The sequence below is a fragment of the Arvicola amphibius genome, chromosome 9 (genome assembly GCF_903992535.2).
Source record: "Arvicola amphibius chromosome 9, mArvAmp1.2, whole genome shotgun sequence".
Classification (NCBI taxonomy): domain Eukaryota; kingdom Metazoa; phylum Chordata; class Mammalia; order Rodentia; family Cricetidae; genus Arvicola; species Arvicola amphibius.
Genome location: NC_052055.2, coordinates 2303856 through 2327950, shown reverse-complemented (window position 1 = coordinate 2327950; position 24095 = coordinate 2303856). Strand labels below are relative to the sequence as shown.

At 41.1% G+C, this 24095-nt stretch overlaps 1 protein-coding gene across 1 annotated transcript in view; it reads right to left on the bottom strand.

Annotated features, from left to right (window-relative positions):
- Positions 1-24095, bottom strand: part of Vps13b (vacuolar protein sorting 13 homolog B) — a 467803-nt gene that overhangs the window by 185418 nt on the left and 258290 nt on the right. Inside the window, 1 exon segment of the mRNA XM_038343548.2 lies at positions 21640-21783. Coding sequence (XP_038199476.1) covers positions 21640-21783 — 144 coding nt within the window.

Sequence of the window (24095 nt, the reverse complement as noted above, 5' to 3'; positions counted from 1 at the left end):
AAGGAGGGGGAGGAGCAAGGGGATAACAAGGAGGGGAGGACATCCTGGAGTAAGAGTGAAAGCAAGATCTGCAGAAGAAAGGAAACAGCCAGAGGCAAAGGTGGATGAGACAACTTAGCTAAGAGAAGCTGGCTAAGCTAAGGCAGGGCATTTATAAGAAAGAACGAGCCTCATGGATGATTTATTTGGGAGCTGGGTGGTGGGCAGCAAGGAGCAAAGAGCCCCAAAGAGTAAAGAGTAAAAAAAAAAAAAACAACAAAAAACCCAATAAACATTTTGGTATTCCGACAATTATAAGTAATAATTAGCCTCCACATGTGGTGGTTTATTTGGGAGCTGGGTGGTGGGCCCCCAAAAGAGTATAGAGTAAAAAACAAAAAACATTTTGGGGTTCCAATGTGGGGCAAGACTAAAAGGAAGTCAACCACAGTCTCCTGTAATCCTGGAGGACAGAGCTGGCACACAGCATACAATACCTTCTACCGCAGTTTCCTTCCAGTGCTGACTTTCCTAACTAGATTACAGGCTTCTGGGGCTTAGGAATATGATGTACATATTGATATAAGTTCTGTGTACACACATGTGCACATGATAGGTACCCAGGCTAGGAACTGTGAGTAAGATGGTAACAGTAGCCTAATTGGCTACTGGGTATTCTCTGAAGCAACAGTATCAACCCACAGGTAATATTTACTAGACACTTAGCAAGAAGGGCTCTTTTCTGTCTCATCATATATATCAACTCTATAAAGTATATATGATTTTTTTTATATTTTTTCCGTGCTATAGTTCAGTTTATTGTTGGTTTCCTTTTCTTCATTTTTAAAACAATATTAATTTACATACCAATCCCAGTTCCTTCTCCCTCTTTTTTACATTTTAAGATGGAAAAAAAGAAAACCCCAAAAACCTGAGGTCCTGAAATGTAAAGTAATTTGATCAAAATCATAGTCTTGAAAATGGAAGTGGGATTTGAATACATCCACTCTATAATTCATTGGAAACCACAATCTATAGTGTCTGCTTCCCAGAATCTTACTTCCTTTAATGCTCTTTACCCCAACTCAAAAAGCTTTTATACTTTTTTGATTGTTAATGATGTCTCTCTACTAAATGGCAAAACCAGTAACGGTGGGTACATAAAAAAATCTTATTTGCTACCACACACACACAATGCTGGATGCAAACGCTCCACTGCTTCTTTTTAAAATAAATGAACAAAGCAATAAATTAAGGAAAAAGAACAGGAGAGATGAGTAGATTGAGCCAAGCAAGGTGTTCAGCAGGAGACCTGGAGGGAACAGGGAGTTGTTACTGCTTTAGGCCCCAGGAAGAGAGCTTCCAAAGACCCCTCTTCTAGCTCTATGGGTTTTATTTGATGTGAAAAGAGAAGACATCTGCGAGGTACTGGAACTAGGGGCATGCCTGTTTGAAAATCACTGTATTCCAGAACAAAAGCCAACTCGGAGTTTAGAGTACTGAGCCAGGGAACCGATGGATGGATGGATGGATGAAGCGGAGCTCCATTACCTCCATTAATTCACACCTCCCTGCAGCTATGTGGGGAAAACAGGCTTTGTTTACAGTTTTCAGTTGTTTTGGTGGGAGTTAAAATGAAATAATGCAGGCCACCTGAGACTCTCAGTGTGTCAGAGCAGGAAGATGGAACTGAAAATTAAACCATTCCTACCCTGCTGGTCTTTTTTTTTTCTAAGAACATCTTGCTGGGCTTGATGAGGAATGCCTTTAATCACAGCAGGCAGGAGGCAGAGGCAGGTGGACCTGAATTTTAGGCCAGCCTGACCTACAGGACATCCAGGCTTGCTACACAGAGAAACCCTATCAAAAACAAAACAAAAAAACCAAAACCCCAAAAAGAAACTGTTTCAAAGACCACATTGTGGGATAATGATGTTGAGATACCAGTGGCAAAAGGATGGCTGAGGAAGAAAACATGAAAGATAAAAGCAAAATCGCTGCAAAGTCTGTGTCATCCTGTGTGGACGTATGCTAAGAACAAAGTCCAGTTGTGTCATCCTGTGTGGACGTGTGCTAAGAACACAAAGTCCAGTTGTGTTATCCTGTGTGGACGTGTGCTAAGAACAACAGAGTCACAGCAACCCTCAGTGTACCTATTAGTATCAATGTTGTTATTATTGCTATTACTGAGAAAGGTGCTGCAGAGTATTTGTTTACACTCTGAAGAGTTTTTGCCACGGTTTAATAGTTTAATAAAGAGCCGATTAGTTTAATAGTTTCTGATTAGTTTAATAAAGAGCTGAATGGCCAATAACTATGCAGGGGAGGTTAGGTGGGACTTCTGGAGACACAGAGGACTCTGGGAAGAAGAAAGGTGAAGTTGACAACTAGACACAAAGAGGAAACAGGAAGTACAAGATGGGAGAGAGGTAATGCCACATGGCAGAACACAGATTAACAAATATGTGTAATTTAAGTTATAAGAGCTAGTTGGAACAAGCCTAAACTAAAGGCCAAGTTTTCATAATTAATAAGTCTGCACATCATTATCTGTGAGCTGGCGCCCCCCCCCCAAAAATTCTGACTACATTTGGTATCCAATGTGAGGCACATACACAGAGCCCACTGCCTGCAGGGCACAGAAGCATGGGTCATTGTTTATGAGGCCCTGCTATGAGCTACTATGCACGGAGGAGACTAGCTAGACATGCCTGCTGTACCATAGACACAGCAGCTTCCCAGAGCTTGGGATGGTTAGGTGGACCTGAGGTGAGGAGGAAGCTATACAGCAGCACCATAAGCCACATGTGAGTAGCCTAGCAATTTAAGATTTGGCCCACATGGTCAGAGGAGGCTGTACACACACACAAATGAACTTAGATGCAAATAAAGAAAATGGGTATAGACAGTCATAGAAAAAATAGTTTAAAAATAGTAAAGTCTTTAAAGAAAGACTAAGGTAATAATAAAAACAATAAGTCATGTAAGAATGGGAAATTCACAGGGAGCCTTGAATTTTTTGAATGCTAATGAACAACAGCTGCTGAGAAGCAGTGGATTATGGAAACATAATATCAACATAATAAATTAAGCCAACCAATATATTTTAAGAATGCTTTCACTTCAGAATGGAAGTCAAAAAATGTGTTGGGGGAGAGATTATGACTTTGTTTCCACATGAAAAAAAAGTTATGGTTCCTTTCAAAATTAATGAAGATCAGATTTGATTGGGAGAGACCTCTTGAAAATCTTGAAAACAGACATGAAAAAAGAAACCAAAGAAAGACTATAGGACAGACGATAAATCTGGTGATCGCTCTACTGTGGGGCAGCTCTGAGAGCGGGCGAGACAAGGTGAATGCTGCAGAGTCCTCTCGACTATAGAACACGCCGTCCTTGCACATGGTAAACACTAGGGTTTGGTTGTGCAGTTCAAACAAACTTACTAAGTTAACAAATGCCTCTACCTGCTCAAACACAAAACAAAAATATTTTTTAGCTGGATGTGCACACTGCACATTTCCTACTTGTGCTGATGCAGACATATATGTTAACTTTGAAAGTTTATGTGTTTTCAGAAAAAAGGTATCAGACACCAATAAAGAAAAGTAGTCCAGGCGATTCAGCCTCTGAGAAGGCCTCTGTTGAGTTTCCTCAAAATTCTGCATCCACAACAAGTGCAAGGTTGCTAGCTGAGATGGTCTATGCTCAGACTATCCAGCTAAGACTGCAGATAAAATCTACGCTTTCCTATCACACGAAGTCTAAATGAAAGATAATGCAGCTAGCTTTTCCAGGACTTGACACTATAATCCCAAATTTTTCAGGGTCTTCCAAAGATGCCATTGCCCACTCCTCTCCCCCCACCAAAAAAAACAAGAAGCAGTCTAGAAAACATGACATTCACATTCCCAAAAGACAGGGTGGGTGGATTTGGTCATTTGGTGGGTTATGAATGTTTGACATCATTTCGGGGTTGGTTAAAAGTTGCTACTGGTCATGGTAAGGGAGAAAACTAAGCAAGGGAGGTTGGATTCAAGGACTGCTTTCTGGGGAGATAAAGGAATGATAGGATATAAGGGTAGATTAGTGAGTCTACTTTTAACTAAAAAGCAAATATTAATCTCAAATATTTTACATTGGTATGAATTTTTGTATACTGATACAAATTTAAGGTTATAATTTTATGAACATACTCTATATATGCTTTTACTCTTGTTTAAGATAATTTTATGTATTGATACAAATTTAAAGTTATTTTTGTTGTAGTGTACATATATTTCTATTTTGTTTGAGGTTTTGTACTTATGCAGCTCATTTAAAAATGTAAAGTTCTTGTCCTGGAAAGCTATTTAGGATATTTAAGAAATACAGGTTAGTAGTTACTAATCTATAAAAATCAAAATTGTCATAATGTTAGGCACGTTTTCAAGGTTAAACAAAGATATCTTTAGGTGACAGGTGGTTTTTAGATACTTCAAAGGCCTGCAGAAACGGCACTAAAATGTCATAAGCTAGAAGGCTCTTCCTGACAGTGAGACAAACCTGCAAACAGCAGCATCAATTTACTTCAAAATAGGAGGATGGGCATCGAAGAACCTCCATATGGAGTTTGCTTTTTTTTGTGACAAAGCTAGTCACAGGGCAAGAAACTGCACTTGTTGCAAACCACCAACAGTATTTTGACCAAACTGGACAAGTAAACAAAAGAAGGTGAATGCCAAATTTTGCCAAGACATGGTAGGACAGTCCTTCAAAACTCTTGTTAACAGAAAAGTCTGTCAGATATATTCGAGGCCTGTAGGATGAAAATGGATGCCCAGTGTTACAGAGTAACCTGCGTGAGTGTCCAGGCAGCCAGCTGTTCTGTCATTTCTATAGTTTTAGAAGTAGTTTGCTCTGCACTTCCTGCTTATTCAAGTAATACTTTATTATTTTTGGATCTCTGATGGGGGATTGAAGGCTAGATAGTTATAGTTTTATAGTTTTCCTTGTTACCAAATTCAAAAAAGAAACTTACAGAAGAGATGTAAAGTTTATAAGGTTGCAAAACATGAAAGCTTGTTTATCTAAGAATATGTTCTAAGTTCTAAAAAGATATTTTAAAGATGTTAATACAAGTTATGATAAAACTTTGGATTCATCAAAATAGGCTAGGTAATAGAGTATTTTCTCCAAAATTGCCAAATGCAAATGGACTTGACGTTGTAAATGCAATTCTCAGCTGATAATTGTATTTATTATATATAGTTTTCCTGTTTTAGAGTTAAACACTTTCCTTTTTATTTAGACAAAAGGGAGAAATGTTGTGGAATATGTGTTTACACTGTGAAGATGTCTTTGTCAATATGCCCTCTGGTTGGTTTACTAAAGAACTGAATGGCCAATAGCTAGGTAGGAAGAAGTTAGGCAGGACTTCTGGAGAGAGAGAAGACTCTAGGAAGAAAGGCAGAGTTGCCAACCAGACATGGGCAGGAGACAGGAGGTATAAAATGGAAGAGAGGTAATGCCACATGGCAGAACACAGATTTTAAAATATGGGTTAATTTAAGTAATAAGAGCTAGTTGAGATGAGCCTAAACTAAAGGCAAAGTTGTCATAACTAATGCATTGGCAGCCCAAAGACGAATCCGATTACAACAGGGTCCCACTATTCAGCTATGTATCCCACCTGTCCTACAGTCCTAGAGCTCACTATGAAACTCACCAGGCAGCTTCAAAACCAGATTCACCTGCTCATCAAAGGTGTGTACCTCTATGTCTGGAAAATATGACTATATTTTTGACTGACAAATCACAGTTAGAGGTATGCGCATGCATGCATGCATCCGCACACACAGACACACACAATATGGACTAATAAGGTTTTTACTCATTTATATACCTACGGCACACTCTTCTATAATTTTTGTGGCTGGACATTCAAAATTTATTCTGTTGGTTATTTTGAAATATGCATTATTACTAAATATAGTCACCCTCCTGTGGAATAGATATTAAAATCTACCCAACTCTAATCTATCAGAAATGTTCTAACTTTTAATCAACAACTTGCAATTTTCCCCCCAAATTCAGCATTTGGTAACCATCATTATTATCTACAAGTTCCCCATTTTTAGATGTAACATATAAGTGAGATCAAGAAATATTTGCTGTGCTGTGACTCATTTATTTCAGATAGTAAATGTCTTTTAGATTAATTTATATGCCACAAAAGATGAAACTTTCTTTATAAGGCCAAATAGTATTCAATTGGGCATAAGTCTATCTGTCTATCCACCCTTCCACATATCTATATGTGTGTGTGAGTGTATACATATACACATACACACACATATAACATTTTCTTTAGAAATTCACATACTGGTTGATACTTATACTGATTGATTCACTATCTTTTCTAGAGTAAATGATGTCATGAGCATGCAGCTGTCCTTTCAACATTCTGACTTCAGTTCCTTTGGATATAAGCCTACTAGCATGACCATACAAGTTCTTGTTTAGACCATTGTAAAACTTCTGCATCATTTTTAATAGTGGCTGTACTCATTTACACTTCTGCCAATAATTCACAAGTTTGATTTTCTTTGTATATTTGTCAACACTGCCACTTCTCATATAATTTTAAAATATATGCTTTGAGATAATTCATATATAATATCTGGTCTGAGGCAACCTCTGGAGACAGAACGAAGTGGTGTGATGGATAGGATACTGAAACAAAATCCCCTCCTAGTGAGGGCACTGGTAAACCCCATGAAAACTGTGATATCCAGTTATTAATAATGCATCGATGCTGGCTACTTACTTCCGGCAAATTTACACCACAGAACATTACTGAGAAAGGAGACTAGGTAAAAGGCATAAGGGAATCTTCTACACTACTGTGTAAGTCTAAAACTTTGGAATTATCTAAATGGATGACATACACTCTAAAAACTAGGATAGCCTTTTAGCAACTTACTAGTGTCTAGTATCTGGATCTCTTTCCCTTGGGCTTCCAGAAGGAATAAAGTCTGAGGTTTGGCTGCCAAGCACTGAATTTATGTTGTTATGTTGTTCTAGTTTTATTTATCTTTAAATAACTCATTAAAATCTCCTATTATGTATTCATTTCTATAGATTCTGATCTCTACGCACCAGGTAAAAAGTTAGAATTTCAGTATAATGAACAGGTTCCTGCTCCAATTCCACCTCTAGCCCCAGTTGTTATTCCTATGATATAATGGTATAGCCTAATCAGAATAAAAACAAATCATCAGGTGCGCATCTCCTTGGCTGCCCATCAACTACATTCACAAAGTACTGAGTTCTGCTGTCAACTGGCTTCCCCTGCTGCATGACAAGTGTAATACAATCTGTCAGCCTGTCTGACATTAGAAAATTCCATCCTCTCACTAATTTACAGCATCATTCTATCAGTTTTCCTTCTCACTCCAGTTCATTTCAATCTCTAGTGACCTTTTGATGTTTATTTTTTCCATATTTAGAAATAAAGCCTAAAACATAAAACAATCACAGTTTAACCTAACATTTTTAGGTATGGGCATAAAGGAAATACTGGAATCCTGAAGAGTTCAAGAGCAGGTAAAAGGGAATGGGGTGACTGTCATCAGCCCTAAGATGTTCAGCAGACCTAGGCAGGAGGAGTCTCCAGCCCAGCATGGATAACACAGTGAGGGAGACAAGAACAAAGGTTCAAAGGATAGTGAAATACTGGAACAATCAAACTCTGTGTAGTCCCCGTACTCATGTAAGTTAGGGAACTACCTCAACATATTCTGAGCATTTTCAATAGGAGGTGAGGGAGTTAAAAGAGCAGAGGGAGAGAAAGAAGTAGTATGGGATAAAGGGAAATGAGAAGAGGGAGGGAAGGAGGAAAGAAAAAGGGGGAGGGAGAGATGAGAAAAAAGAGAAGACACTGGCGGGGGTGGGGAGTGGGAGACTGACACACAGACAGAACACCAGAAACTTTGCTTTGATAGTCGCTATCTATTTCTGCGGATGTCGAGACCTTCCCGAAATTCAGTTTGCACATCTTTACCATTTGGAATCTCTAAGTCAGAGGCGCATTACAAAATGAACGAGCTAAGGTAAAGAAAGACTTAGAACGCCCTCAAGCCAAGTGAGACCAACAAGAGCCGGATGACATCACAGAGTCTCAGGCTGTCCATGAACAGACAGTAGACATGAGTGCCGAGTGCCTGGGTCTGGGTCTTGTTTACTGCAGCAGCATTCCCAAGAACCCGAGTATTTTTTAAAGCTAGGTTTACAAAACAATTCATAAATAATAAATTTCATCCTTTTAAAAAGTACTAGCCGGGCGGTGGTGGCGCACGCCTTTAATCCCAGCGCTCGGGAGGCAGAGGCAGGCGGATCTCTGAGTTCGAGGCCAGCCTGGTCTACAAGGGCTAGTTCCAGGACAGGCTCTAGAAACTACAGGGAAACCCTGTCTCGAAAAACCAAAGGGAAAAAAAAAGTACTGTTGGTCAATTCTAGAGGGACGGAGAGGGAGAGTAATGAAAAAGATATCTTGGCAGAGGGAACCATTATGGGGTTAGGGGGAAATCTGGTGCTAGGGAAACTCCCTGGAATCCACAAGGATGACCCCCAGCTAAGACTCCTAGTAGTAGTGGAGAGGGTGCCTGACTGGCCTTCTGTTGTAATCAGATTGATAACCACCCTGTCATCATAGAACCTTCATCCAGTAACTGATGGGAGTAGATGAAGAGATCCACAGCCAAGCACTGGGGGAGGGGGGGGAGGGAAGGATAGATTATATGAGCAAAGGGCCCAGGATCATGGGAAACCCACAGGGACAACTGACCTGAGCTATAGGGAGCTCACTGACTCTGGACTGACAGCAGGGGAACCTGCATAGGACCAAACTAGGCCCTCTGAATGTGGGTGACAGTTTTGTGGCTTGGCCAGTCTGTGGGGCCACTGGCAGTGGGATCAGGGTTTATCCCTAGTGGGGGCTGGGGGGGGGTAGATAACTGTGGTTAATATAGGGACCACTTAGCTCATACTCCTTCATGTAAAAACTTAAAAGTACAGAAGGAAGACGACTAAGTGTAAGCCCTGGTATTATATATATCATATATCATATATATTATATATATGATATATATCATAACTCTATGATCTAGAAGAATTTTAGGTATTTTATATGAAACACCTTTGAGAAAGAGGCAAAGGTCTATAAATAAGAGAACTGAAATCACATGAAAATTCCCGCTGGCCTCACATTGTCTCTCATGGCTCTGCTGTCCATCCCCTATGGCAACTGTCTTATGTGACTGCAAGAAAATTCTTCTAGCTGGCTTGGTAGAAATGTACAAAGTTAAATCATGGGCTCCAGTCCATGACTCTCAGTGGCCACTTGGCTATCACTAGAATGATAGCAAATTAGTTATAAACTATTTTCCTTGGGAATATCTCTTTCCAAAAAAAAAAAATATATTTTTTCAACACAAGAACATGGTTCTAAAAAAATCACTGGGAAATAGAAAAATACAGATGAAAGAACCAATTATTAAAGTGACAGAATTCAGGGTCAGCGATGACACCTGAGCATGAAAGGAAGAAGATAAATTATGGTCTAACAGTTGAGCGAGGTCTAGGGTTGGGAGGGCAGAACAGCAGCCCAGCGAGGACACTGGTTTGTTGAGCATGAAGAGGCAGCAGGAGCAAAACACAGTTTGACAATAAATACTGTCTTGCCATGTTTTTATTCACTGGTACTTGTAGAGTCTAGATGCAGTAACAGGAGAAAGTCTGGGGAAACAGAAATGTCACTTTGGGTGTAAAAATATCCATTACTTTAAGAATAGCAAAGGAGCCCAGGTAATGTACTGTATATTTTGTGATGGCTGAATGAAATAAAATGAATTCTTTTTTACAAGCAAGTCTTTTTTTCTTTTTCTTAAAAAATAGTAAAGCCATCACACATACAGGGGACAGTCTAGCAAGGCATCTGAATGGGGGCAGATGGGAAAATAGAGCAAAGGAAGTGCCTAAGACCAAGTAAGTGGTCAAGTGGGGGAGGAAGGAAGGGAGGCAAAGGAAGCAATGCTCAATTAGTGTTGTGAGCGGCTTACATCCTTCTCCAGGACACAGGCTGCCTGGTTCAAAGGCCTCCCACAGCACATCTCCAAAGATGTGGTTCTGGTCTCTCTTCCAAAAACATGCTTCACATTTCCCACAAGGCTTCATCCCCTCTCAGGCACTTACTGAAAGCGAGCATGTGTTACTCCTTACACCACCCCTGTGAGGAGGCCTAATTAGATGATTACTTGCTATTAAGGAATAACAATCATTACAAACAAGCCAAATGAGCATAACCCAGGGTATTCAGCCCTCTTCCTCTTTTATTTAGTTCACTTTGAAAAGTGTGGTCATAGTGTAAGAACAAGATAGATTAATTGTAGCTTTTTGAAACAATATGTAGCACTACGTGGTTCTACGTTTCAGTTCCTTGCTGGAAGTCCTCTGACAGCAATAGGGAAACTGAAGGCCACATGCCTAAGACGCCCCCTGTAGGCTGGAATGGGCTGGAGCTGTGAAGGACAGCAGCCTGCTCTCCATGCTCACAGCACCCCAGCTTTCCCGACAGTGTGTCACAGCATGTCCCGAGTCTGTCCCCACTCACCAGTAGGTACCAATGTCTCTGATTTCCCTGGGGTCGTCGGTTGCACGGACCTTGTATTTTCCATGAACTACAGAGCGCAGCCGACAGCTCATGGAGCGAGGCGTTTACTCACCGTCGTCCACCGCGTTCTCAGGGGCATGTCTGACTCATCCAACTCGGCCTTAGACCGCTGTTGACACTACATCCTGACACCCAGATACGGGTGTGCTAACAGTGGACAGTCTCCTCCTCACACGCTGTAAAGCGCCATGGATGTCTCAGTGCTATGTGACTTCCGTCACCACAGCGCCAGTGTCTCCAATTACTTCCACTGTGGCTGCTCCACAGAGGAGGACGAGGAAGGGGAGATTTGCCCACAGCTCTGTACAAGAACTGTATCAAGAAGTCAGATGATGCCATCAACACACTCTGCCCCCAGCTTCGCCTCTGTGCATTCACCTCCTCTCTCCTCCTCTTCCTGCACACGACAGTGATCAGGAGTCAGAACATGCACCTGGACGATGATGCATGACGCCCGAGTGCCCTCTGTGTGCCGTGATCACCATTAATGAATAAAGAAACTGCTCTGGCCTATCAAATGGGGCAGAACTTAGGTAGTGGGGGAGGACTGGACTGAATGCTGGGAGAAAGAAGGGTGGCATCTGGAGACGCCATAGAGCCACAGCCACCAGAGACAGACAAGCTGAAACTTTGCTGGTAGGCCACGACCTCGTGGTGATGCACAGATTAATGGAAATGGGTTAAACTAAGATGTAAGAGTTAGCCAATAAGAAGCTAGAGCTAATGGGCCAAGCAGTGATTTAATTAATACAGTTTCTGTGTGATTATTTCAGGGCTAAACTAGCCAGGCAGCCGGGAACCAACAAGTGGCCCTTCCCCCAACAGATGTACAGCATGGCTACCCTGTAATGCTAGCTTCAAAATCACATGGTACAGAAAAATGTACTTTACCACCAAAAAAACTAGCTGTCTAGCTGGGTGCGGGAGTGCATTCCTGTAATCTCAGCACTTTGAGAGGCTGAAGTATGGGAGTTACTGTAGGTTTGAGAGTAGCCTGGGCTACATAGTAAAGTTAGGTCAACCAGGCCTACTCAGCAGACTTGTCTCAAAATGTAAGGCCTATCATCACATTATACACATTAACCCACTGCTCTGCAGGCTGCAATTATTTCTAGCATAGGATATGTATGAAATGTTAGGCTGTTTGAGGATGTTTCCTGTATTGTGAAGGATGCAAAGCTGCTTCAAGAAGAATATTTTTACTTTGCTTAGATGGTAACTTCAAAGTCCCTGTGGGTAACACTGTGGACTATCTGCATGGACTCACCCATGGTCTCCTTATGTCCAAGTATTTCTTGGAAAAGAGCAGGTGGTAAAATTTTGGCCAGTTGGATATTAAAGAAAGATGACATTTCTGTCCCTTTCTTGCAGTTGGAAGTGAACCCATGCTAAGCTCTGGCTGACGGGATTTGAGTACAAACGATGCACACCACTTCAAAGTTTGTCCTTACACGGATAGCTATGCACATCACTCCCCAATCCACTTTTTCTTCCCTTGAATATGCTGACTAGAACATGATCAATCCACACAGATGCCTTAGAAATGACAGAAGGAGAGGACACTGGGTTTCTAGATACAGAGCCGCCATCCCAGATCTGAAACGAGGGCATCTTCTGACACATCAGAGAAACATCTTTGGGGGCTTTGGTGACTCTGAATGAATGTTACAGCCTTTGCTGAGACCTCAAATCTCAACCATTTTCAAAATATTTGTACCTATTCCTGTTCAAAATGCTAGTGAGTAGCTATATTCTATATTCTAGTTTGACAGTTCAGTAACATAAATATAAAATGTCATAAATTTTATGATTTGTATAAACATTATACATATATACAACATATGAAGTATATATATGTATATTATAGATATAATACTATATATACTATATATAGTATTATATAGATATAATACTATATAGATATAATATTATATATATAAATAGTATTATATCTATAATATACATATATATACTATATGTGTATATATATATACTATAATATACGTACTATATCTATATACAAGAAACATACCCATATACGGTATTTCAATACTGATACGTAAGGATTCTGCACATTGCAAATAGGGAACTTTTATCAGAATCACAAATTTCAAGTATTCTCCCCCATTATATAAGTTCATTTTGTTAGTAATGTCCTTTGTAGTATACATATTTAAATTCTTATGGAATCTTTTTGTTTTTAAGTGGTTCCATGAGTTTTTGGCATAATATCTAAAAGAAAGAAAGGGTCTAACTTGAACTCATGAAGTGTGTTGGCCTTTGGTGAGCTGTGAAAGACCTTGGCATGGACTCGTCCAGTTCCACTGACTGGAAAGATTGTCCCTCTCTGTTACTGAGCTGCACGGACCTGCACACCCGAGAGCTGGCCCTGCAGTCTGCATTCTATTTGCTGTCTTCACCACAATGTGATACCATTTTCACCATCAAGCCAAGTCTTAAGCATTTATAAAAAGCAGTATAAGTCTCTAACTCATCTGTCTTTTAAAAGATTTTTGCCTATTGAGTTTTTCCATTTCATTATGAATACTGAAGTTTATTTAGAACTTATACTTCTTCTGTTATTTTTCTATATATTTTATTCTTCATGATGTTATATAATTTATAAAACTGTTTCATTAATTTCCTTTATAATAGCCCATTGCAAGGGCATACAAACAATATCTTGGAAAGCTGATAAATTTACTTATCAATTCTAAATTTTAGTGTACTGTGGTTTTCCACATAGAAGTCCATCTCATCTGCAAGAGGTCCTCTGACTTCCCTCTGCCTAACCCTGAAACCTTTTGTTCTTTTCTTTGCCTTCCCACCATGCCTAGAAGCACAGTTCCACGAGGAACAGGAGAAACTAAAGACAGCTTTTCTCTGCTCTAAGTTTCTGCCTTTAGCACGAAGGGGTTCTTACAGAAGTCAGTTACCATGCAAAAGAAGCCCCTCCTTTTACCCCTCGTTTGTGAGGGACAGCACCCAAGCTTTTGCCAAATGCTTTTCACTTTAATAATCTATTTCTTAAAATTCTCTTCATTGGATGTTTCAATTATCAAAATTAAGTCAGTCTTGTACTTCTAGGTAAATACTATTTGGTCATAGGTATATATTCTGTTTTGCTAGATTTAATTCTCTAGGGTTGTTTTGATATTCACATTCTTCTTCAGAAATAATGGTTCTGTTGTAACTTTCTTTCCCCGCCTCCTTCCTTGCGTGTTTCTTTCTTCCCTTTTACCCTCCTCCTCCTCTACTCCTTCCTTGCCTTCCCCCACTCTCACATCTCTCCCTACCTCTTCATCCCTGTCTTTCTAGGACAAGTCTCCTGTGTCCTAGGGTGGCTTTCCACGGAGCTAAGGAACACCATGAACTCCTGATGCTTCTGCCTCCATTTCCACAATCCCAGGATCACTAGCATGCCTGCTCCCAGCTGGTGGTCTGCCATTCTCCTTCCTTCTAATACACTTACGTTTTAGTGAACACCCCTACAAATCTAGCAAGAGAAAAGCCTACTGGTTTTCACAAAAGTAATACCTTGACTGTGTTACCCCATCCATTCAAGTCTTTAAACTGGTTCCCAAAGATACACTTCAAAATGTATGTTCCATTCTTTCCTTAAATAGTTTCTTCCCTAGATAAACTGAGTTGGTTTAGGATAACAAAACCAAACAAAAGCCAAAGAGGGCATAAAGTTGAGATGGTCAGGGGAGTTGGACTGAATGTGGTCCTGTGTGCCATGGTGTTCATGTGCTGCTGCCTATGAAAGGCCAGAGCTCCCGGAACTTTCCGTCTGTCACAGGACTGCTGTGAGTACAAACGTTTGCCACCATATCTGGCTTTACACAGTTCTTAGGGTCTGAAATCAGGTTTTCAAACTTGTGTGGCAATCACTTTACCCTTAAATACTCATTAATGGTAAATTTAATTTCTATGCCTGGATTCTTTGCATCCCTGACAACCATGCCTTTAATCTCAATAAGGTTGATACAGGATAGACAATCAGACAGCAAACTGGTTACAGAGCTTATCTTAGAAATCCCGGCACAAGGGAGAAACAGAATAAATATTTTCAATGAACTATGATTATTTATTCATTACTTATCTTCCTTACTAAATATATGTATACTAGAAGACACTTGACATGTATTTTAGTATTCATGATATTGTTTGATGCAGAAGTGGAGGTGAATATTTACAGAGTAAATGAGTAGACTGCTTTTCTCTGTCAATCCCAACTTCTCTATCAAGACACAAGCATACTCCCTCATGCTGGGCTCACAGGCCCTGCCTTCCATGTTCTCAGGATGAACACTCCCCTGTCTCCCCCCATTTACTCAAGTTATGCACTACCGCACACAGGAGCTCCTTTCCCTCTTCTTTACCCTCAAGGCCTCCTTAAATCAAATCTGTGATTCTTAGATTACAATATTGGTAACAAATCCTTAACTTCAAACAAAAAAGTTTCTACCCCTACATTGGAGAGCAAAATACAAGCAGTTTATTTCTAAGTTAAAGTAAAAAAAATCCCTGAAACATTTATTAATATATATTAATAAATAATAAATTACTAATATCTAGTATAAAAATCAGTATCATCACTTTCTTTCCATATAATCAATCACAGTTCATAGGAAATATCTAATATGCTATAGTCTATTGTATAAACTTTAAAAACATCCAAGGAAACTATATTAGCCAGTGATGAAAAGACACATTTCAACTTTTACATGTTATTATACTATTATATTATTAATAGTATATTAATAGTATATTAACATATACTATTATATTATTAGTATAATAACTCAAAATACTTAATAGTTTACTACGGTGAAACAAAGTCATTGGTAAATTTACTAGTTTATATTCATAGAACATTGCTTTCTTGACACCTAGACTTTCTCAAAAAAATCTTTACATCTATTTCAAAAATCAAAGTTTTCTCTTACCTGGTTCTTTTGAGCCATGGTACATGAGGTCTACAGGACAAACCAAAACTGGCGGGGAGGAAAACATGCTAGTGAACATGGCCTGAGGTAATGTTGTATGGGTTCAAGTATGAAAGTGAATCGCCATGCATGGTGTTGAGACCCAGGATGCATAGGATACAGCCTGGGGACAACGACAGGAAAACCACAGATGCCGTGGCTAATGCTCCCTGAACACGGCAGTGATGATGCCCGGGAGCTCTCAAGGGCACGGTGATGCAGGAGATTCCACCAGGTCTCACCCTGCACGGTGAGCTACAGCGGTCACTGGCTGCTGAGAGGGAGACTCAATATCCTCCATGGACCAGTTCCCACAGAGGCTGTCCAATCATAGCGGGTAGCTCTGAACACATGGAAATATGAGCAAGGCTGAACAGACTCAGTGGGTTTTGGTTGTATATGTGTGTGTGTCTGTCTATTTTTGAATGTAGACAGAACAATGATAATTAGAGAAGAAAGGTCATGACTTGGGGAGGAAGGAGGGAAACAGGAGGAGGGGGAGGAAGGAGAGTAGGGGTGATGTAGATGTAGTATTCATGTATGAAGTTCTCAAAACAGTATTTCTAAAAATGAAGTAAATAAATACTGCTAAAACCAATTTCAGGAAATATTAAAAATAAAAGGAAGATCACATTATCCTACTCCACTATGCAATGAGTATGACGTATGAAACTCTGATAGAGAAACACTTCACACTGGCAAAGAGGAATTATAGACACAAACATGGGGATGATGGACGGTGCAGTGAGTGAGTAGCTAAGACCATAGAGGATCAAGAGATGGTCATCTGGTCTTGGATTAGAAATGTAGAGGGAAATATCGGAAAGAAGCAGCTTACAGAGATCCAAGTGGCAAAACATGAGCAGAATGAGGTGGGAGATTCAATAGTTCAGAAGCGACATTGAGATAGCTCATCAAGATGGTCTTAATTACTAAAGATTAGGATATCTACTCAAGGAAAACAGCATGCACTAGAAAAATACATTGAATTGATAGTTTTGGTATCATATGTATTTTTCATGATTTTATAGATATATTGTTATCTTCCATCTTATTGACTGATGCTTCCCAAATGTTTTAACATAACATACAAATAATCTTTATGGTGAACATTTTTCTATTACTGGAATAAAATAATCTGTTTTATTTATTTTTTTTCATGGTTTATTATTTTTTTTTATATTTAAAAATTTCCATCTCCTTCCCTCCTCCTCCCCCCTCCCTCCCCTCCTCCTCCCCCTTCCCTCCCCTCCTTCTCCCCCTCCCCTCCCCTCCCCTCCACCCATACCTCCCCTCCCTCCTTCTCAAGGCCAAGGAGCCATCAGGGTTCCCCACTCTATGCTAAGACCAATGTCCTCCCAACTCCCCCCAGGTCCAGGAAGGTGATCGATCAAGCTGAGAAGGCTCCCACAGAGCCCGTCCATGCAGAAGAATCAGAGCCCAGCGCCATTGTCCTTTGCTTCTCAGTCAGCCCCCGCTGTTGGCCACATTCAGAGAGACGGGTTTGGTCGCATGATCCATCAGTCCCATTCCAACTGGAGTTGGTGATCTCCCATTAGTTCTGTCCCACCGTCTCCATGAGTGAACACACCCCTCTCGTTCCTGACTTTCTCCCTCAAGTTCTCGCTCCTTCTGCTCCTCATCAGGACCTTGGGAGCTCAGTCCAGTGCTCCAATGTGGGGCTCAGTCACCTTCCCCATCTGTCGCCAGCTGGAGGTTCCCTCATGGTCCTGACTTTCTTTCTCATGTTCTCTCTCCTTCTGCTCCTCCTCAGGACCTTGGGAGCTCAGTCCGGTGCTCCAATGTGGGGCTCTGTCATTTTCTTCATCTATCGTCAGGTGGAGGTTCTTTTTCCTTTGCAGCTCTTAATATCTGTTCTTTATTCTGTATGTTTTGTGTTTTGATTATTATATGGCGTGGGGATGCTTTCTTTTGATCCAGTCTATTTGGTGTTCTGTAGGCTTCTTGTACCTTCATAGGAACATCCTTCTTTAGGTTGGGGAAGTTTTCTTCTATAATTTTGTTGAATATGTTTTCTGGGCCTTTGAGTTGTAATTCTTCTCCTTCTTCTACCCCAGTTATTCTTAGGTTTGGTCTTTTCATGGTGTCCCAGATTTCCTGAATGTTTTGTGTTAAGAATTTGTTAGATTTGTTTAGTTCTTTAATCTGTGAGTTTATTTCCTCTATAGTATCTTCAGAGTCCGAGATTCTTTCTTCCATCTCTTGTATTCGGTTGGAAATACTTGTCTCTGAAGTTTCTGTTCGTTTACTCAGAGTTTCCATTTCCAGTCGTCCCTCAGATTGTGTTTTCTTCAATACCTCCATTTCATTTATCAGGTCTTGTACTGTTTCCCTTACCTGTTTGATTGCTTTTTCTTGTTTTTCTTGGGTATCTTTGAGAGATTTATTTATTTTGTCTACCTTTTTGTTTGTTATCTCCATTTCTTTATGGCAGTTTTTTACCTCCTGTTTAAGGTCCTCTATTATTTTCATAAAGTACTGTTTAAGGTCGGTTTCTTCTATATCTTCTGGGGTAGGGTGTTCAATTCTTGTTGTTTCGGGATGTCTGGCTTGTGGTGATGTCATGTTGCCTTTCATGTTGTTGGAGGAGCTCCTGCTTTGGCGCCTGCCCATCTCTTCCTTCAAAGGGAGCCCGGAGGCGTTTGGTGTCCTAGACCAATCTTTGCTGTGACTGAAACTGGTTGGATCTCCCCAGTGCCAGAGGAGGACCTATTCCTTGCGACACAATCTGAAGAAGCCCGCACTCCCTTGCAGGAATCCTCAGACCTGCCTGGAGGCCCGTGTCTGACCCCTTTGGGTGGATGGCCTTAGAACAGGAGCAGGACACCTGAGAACACTAGGGAAAGCTTGGGAGACACAGGGACGGGAGAAACAGACACAAGCCTGCAGAGGGAAGTGGGGGTAGGGGGTCTGTGCTCTCTTCCAGGGCAGGTTGCCCCAGGGTCCGCCTTCACTCACCAGTTCAGATGGAATGTCAGTGCACAGGATCAGGGATTCCAGGAAGCCCAGGGTCGCAGCCCAGACAAAAGGGCCAAGGTGGGGGCAGGGCGGGATGGAATACCACACAGCGAAACTGGCAGCACAATCTGAAGGAGCCCGCACCCCTCCGCAGGAATCCTCAGACCTGCCTGGAGGCCAGAGTCTGACCCCTTTGGGTGGATGGCCTTAGAACTGGAGCAGGACACCCCAAAGAATGATGGATCCTCTGGCAGACTGTCAGGTCCCCTTGCAGGCCAAGCAGCTCTCAGACAAAGGCTTACCTTGCCCCGGGCAGTCAAATGAAGGAGGGGACCTCCCACCGGTCTGGGTGCACTCAATTCCAGGTCCCCAGAGCCCAAACAGGCTGAGCTGTGGAATTTTGTGACCCCAAAGACGGGAGGATGAGTCAGGGGGAGGGGGGGAGGATTCTGGGTGCAAGCTGGGAAGGGACAGGGAGAGAGAGGCGGTATCCGGGGAGAATAACCCCTGCAGGAAGAGCAGGAAGTGTGCTGGAGGCAGGGGGAGTTGTGGAGTGTAGGTGGTCCCTCTCCGGGCAGCTGCCGGGCAGCTGCCGCGGTTCGGGCACTCACTCCTCACTCACCCCAAAGAATGATGGATCCTCTGGCAGACTGTCAGGTCCCCTTGCAGGCCAAGCAGCTCTCAGACAAAGGCCTACCTTGCCCCAGGCAGTCAAATGAAGGAGGGGACCTCCCACCGGCCTGGGTGCACTCAATTCCAGATCCCCAGAGCCCAAACAGGCTGAGCTGTGGGATTTTGTGGCCCCAAAGACGGAGGATGAGGCAGGGGGAGGGGGGGGGGAGGATCCTGGGTGCAAGCTGGGAAGGGACAGGAAGAGAGAGGCGGTATCCGGGGAGAATAACCCCTGCAGGAAGCGGAATAAAATAATCTGATGGCAGGATTTTTTGTTTCTGAAATATTTCTTATAATGTCCTATACATCTATACAGTGATAACTTAAGGAACATTTACAATAATTATTAGTTTTCTTTTATTATGATATAATAATACTCTGGTTTATTTCTTAAAATATCCAATGCATTCAAATTTTAACTTTGCTTTAAAGCTTTAATACAACGACACTATAATATTTGCAGTCAGTTTTAGGAACCCTTGAAAGAGAATGTCCTTCCTCCCGGCCCTTACTTCCACAGTCACCATTCCATTCTGTCTTTACATCTCCATGATAACCCAGGGCTATCAAGTACTCCACAACTATACCATTCATTTAGGTTCTCGGGTCCTGGTTCCTGGTTCCCTCTCATTTATATAAGGGAAATGCCTTAGTAGTAAGGACAAACGTAGTTTTCTGTTTCCTCCCCAAATAAACCTCTACTGCTCAGTCTTGACTTCTCCCCAGTGATGAGCTTTCACTTAAGTAACTCTTTAAGGACAATACCAAACTATTCTTTGCCATCCCTGTCTGGACTTTCCCTTTCAACTGTGAATGCACAGAACATAAGCTTGCCCTTTGTAAAGGATCACAGAGCCTCTGCTTTCAAAACGACCACAAGAAGAGCAAAGAGCTACAGAGCATCTTAAAAGCCGCCATCATGCCTTCTACCTAACGAGCTATACAGAATGACTGAAGTTATTGTCACAGTGGTTATGAACTCAAAGTTTCTATCTGTTGAGACCTGACCTACCAACACAAGTATGTAGATGGCATGTAACAGTGTTGTGAAGTTGTATGAATTCTCCAAACAAATCCACAATCTGAGTTACATTTCTTTGATATGAGAGTCAATAACAACAAATAAACAGGCAGAAGTACCATGGAAATATAAAATTCTCTTCTCCATCATCATCATATGCTTCATAAACATCACTGAAAATGCATGGAGAATATTTTTAATTTGTTCATTTTCATGTCAAACAATTATATTTTTATGAATTTTCTTATATGCTAGGGAAACATTTTGGGTACTACATAGATGTATAGTCATTTTAAAACCATTACTTGAATTAACGCGTTATGAGAGGTAAAAGATGATCAAGTTAGATAAACTCCATTTACAAATATTTTAAGCTTTATCATACTTAACTTTGTTATTTATTTATTGATTTATTGAGACCATGAGGAGACTGACACAGTTCCTGGCAGATAGGAAGGCTTGGAAGGCTGTAATTTGACTCTGAGGCGCCTCATTTCCTAACTCTGGGCCTATTTCAGGCATGTTGCTTATGGCTTTAAGATCCAAGCCCTCACCTATGCAATGGGCAGAACGACCACACTTCCCTGTGAAGATCTGTGCATGCCTAGAAAACAAGACCACAGTGCCTGTCCTCCATTTACCAGGAGCACCTAGTGCACATTCTGAATCACCCGCTAGAGGAAGAGCAACCGCTCTCACATGTCACGGCTCAGACGTGAGTTCTCTGGGAAGACCAGTTCCCGTAGAGATCAACTGAAGTATGGAAACATAAGCAAAGATTAGCTTCTGGGGTCCATCTGACAAGGTACACTCTAGCTATTCTGTGAGCGTTTTACTCTATGGAAGGCAATTTTAGGCTTTCAATGAATCAACACCAGAAGAAAACTGAAATTTTAAGCAGGTATTTAACCTATAATCATGGCCATTCACTACCAAGCATACAACGCATACGCTTTTGATGTTATTTCTTGAAGATATTCCTATAGAATGCTCACAAAGCTCACATAACGAGGTCCCTCCCAGAATACAGCCGAGTATGTAAAAAATCGCACCAGGCTCTCACATCTTAATAAGAGATTTTCCGAGGCTGGTCCACAGTGATCTGTGGAAGTTGCAGGACAAGAGGAAAAGGGACTACTCAAATTAAAAATACATAAAACATTGATCTAGAATGATACATGACAATATTGTGAAAAAAGTTAACACAGGTTAGTTAACAGAAAGCATTTGGTTAATTAAGTTTTCCTTTGTAACATTGGCAGATATCAACACCAGGTAACAGTTACCTCTGTGGTCTTGTTGGATGGCTCCAATCCAGTCATGTTTGTTACTATTAACTGATGTAAGAATTGAACTTGAGCCACACTTAGGAAGAAGTCCAGGTTTGTGGTTATGTTCACTTCCAAGGAATGGCCACACACTAAAATCTCCTAAAGAAGGGGAAGACAGGTTCAAAAGAAAATTTTTAAATGGTATTCCTCAGATACTTTATTCTTGTTATTGGATGTGTACCACTTTCTAACTCTCTAGGGACTCAAGCACACATACTTATTAATGAGAAAAGCAAAAGTAACTAGCGTATCTTATTGGATCAATATAACAAGTACTTAGAAGGGTGTGCTCTCTGTTGGCTGCTTGATATACATGTAAGTCAAGAAGCAAAAGGAATCTCTCCACCTTTTCATATTCATTTGTTTCCCCCACACTTTGAACCACTGTCATTGCTTTACATGTAGTTAACGGTAAATTTTGCGTAGGAACTTGTTCACCAATTCAAGTGTATGGACAGCTCCTGAGAACCTTTTACACATGCAGTGCACAGCAGCCCGAGCGCAACGGCTAAGCCTCGGCGGCACTGGGCAGGTGGCTGCTGCTGAAGTGGTGCTGCTCTTCAGAACTGCGGCACTGGGACATTGAACATTAGCAGCCACTCGGAGGAGGCAAACAAAACAAAGCAACCCAGAAGCGTCAGAAGTTCATAAGCACAAGCCCTGCCTCTTCTCATGAGGCGCACGTGGACAGTGTCCAAATGTCTGCAAACGTCCAGCAGATCTCCTTGTTAGTGTCATACAAAGAATAGACTTAAGGACACCATGGTTGGGCTAAATGCACAGCAGACAGTTTAGAGCTGTTTTTAATAAAGGATAAAGAACATGTCTGGCATGATAATCTTTTTTTTTTGTTAAATAAACTTTCTTCACAAATTTGCTGTATTTGTTTATTATACTTGAATTCTTATTTTATTTTTCAAGACATACTGAAAAAAAGGACAATGATTAGAAGTACTGTTAAAAATTGTCTTGTCATTATAACATGTCTTGAAGGAATATAAATTTCTACAAAAATAACAGTTGTATTACCGGATATGTCCTACAATTGGAGGATGACCACTCCTGTCCTAGTGCTAACAGTGTGAAATGCAGTGGGTAGGTGAGTCATTTATAACAGCAAGAATAATTTCCACGTGCATTCTTCCTGGAATGACCTGCTGTGACTGGGTCAGTTTCTGGAGACACTGGAGGTGAACTGGGCACTTCTGAGACAGCTAAGAGAAGTGCGAGGGAGCTGACGGGAGCAATGGAAGTGAAGCAGCTGCTAAGGCCTCCAACGCCAGTGGGCACAAAATAGCCCAGCTCCAGCTTCCCTTCCAGACCTTCTCTTGAGGATGAGGAATTATTGCTAAGGCCTTCAAATCAAATTACCAGTTAATTAAGATGGGATAGAATTGTATTTACATTTTGATATATTTTTATTTTCATTTCTTAACTTTGTTATAGTAAGTTTTAAAAAAGCTGCAGAGAAACCCTGTCTTGAAAAACCAAAAAAAAAAAGAAAAAAAAAAAAAAAAGAATACAAGAAAGGAATATTTCTAGGAAAAAGTTCTTATTTCAAAGTGATCTGTGTCTCTGTTCCTTGTCCATTTTCTTTTGTTTCTTCTTGTTGTTGGTTATTTGTTCTTCTTTTATTTTGGTAGTGGATTTGGGGGTCAATCTCATGGCTTCATACATAGCAGCTAAGTACTCTAAAAGGGAGCTACAAACCAGACCCAATATTTAATTTTTGTGAACCATATAAAAACGGGAAGTTCAACAACTCTCTAATGTATTGAAACGTGTGCATCCTGGTTCATATTTTCACAGCAGTGACAGTTTGGGAGAAAAGCACCTCCTGAAGTGTTGTACAAAACCAGCTTTGTTGCTAAGAAACCAAACATAAGACATACTCCTTATACACCTTTGGGGGGCTATAATACGGGCCCACGCCTATCAGGTAGGAAGTCAATCTCTTGGTGCAGCCAGCCCCAGGGTCTCCCTAGTTCTTCCCCTTTAAGCCTTTCCTTCCAGACCTGCTCCATGTTTTGGAGATTCCACCCACAACCACTCTCTCCTGTGAGCCCACAGCTGCAATCCTAAGCTGAGATTCAAATCATAGTAGCAGTCTACCCTCATCAGAGAGCTTCTTCTTCAAGAAGGTAATTAACATGGGGACCCACAACGAGACACTGTATAGAGAGTCAAGATCTCAGCACCAAATGGGGCGTCTGTAGGGCTCTCCCTACCTCAAGGCCTGGGATCTATAAGGAATAGAAGGCAGGAAGATTGTAAGAGTCAAAAGTGGTGGACCTTCCAACACAAGAGTGATATACATCTGATACAGAGCCTCAGTTAGCACCGCAAGGACTGCACAGGCTCAGACCAGACAAAACTCCCAGGATGGAGAAGGGGAAGTAGACACAGTCTTG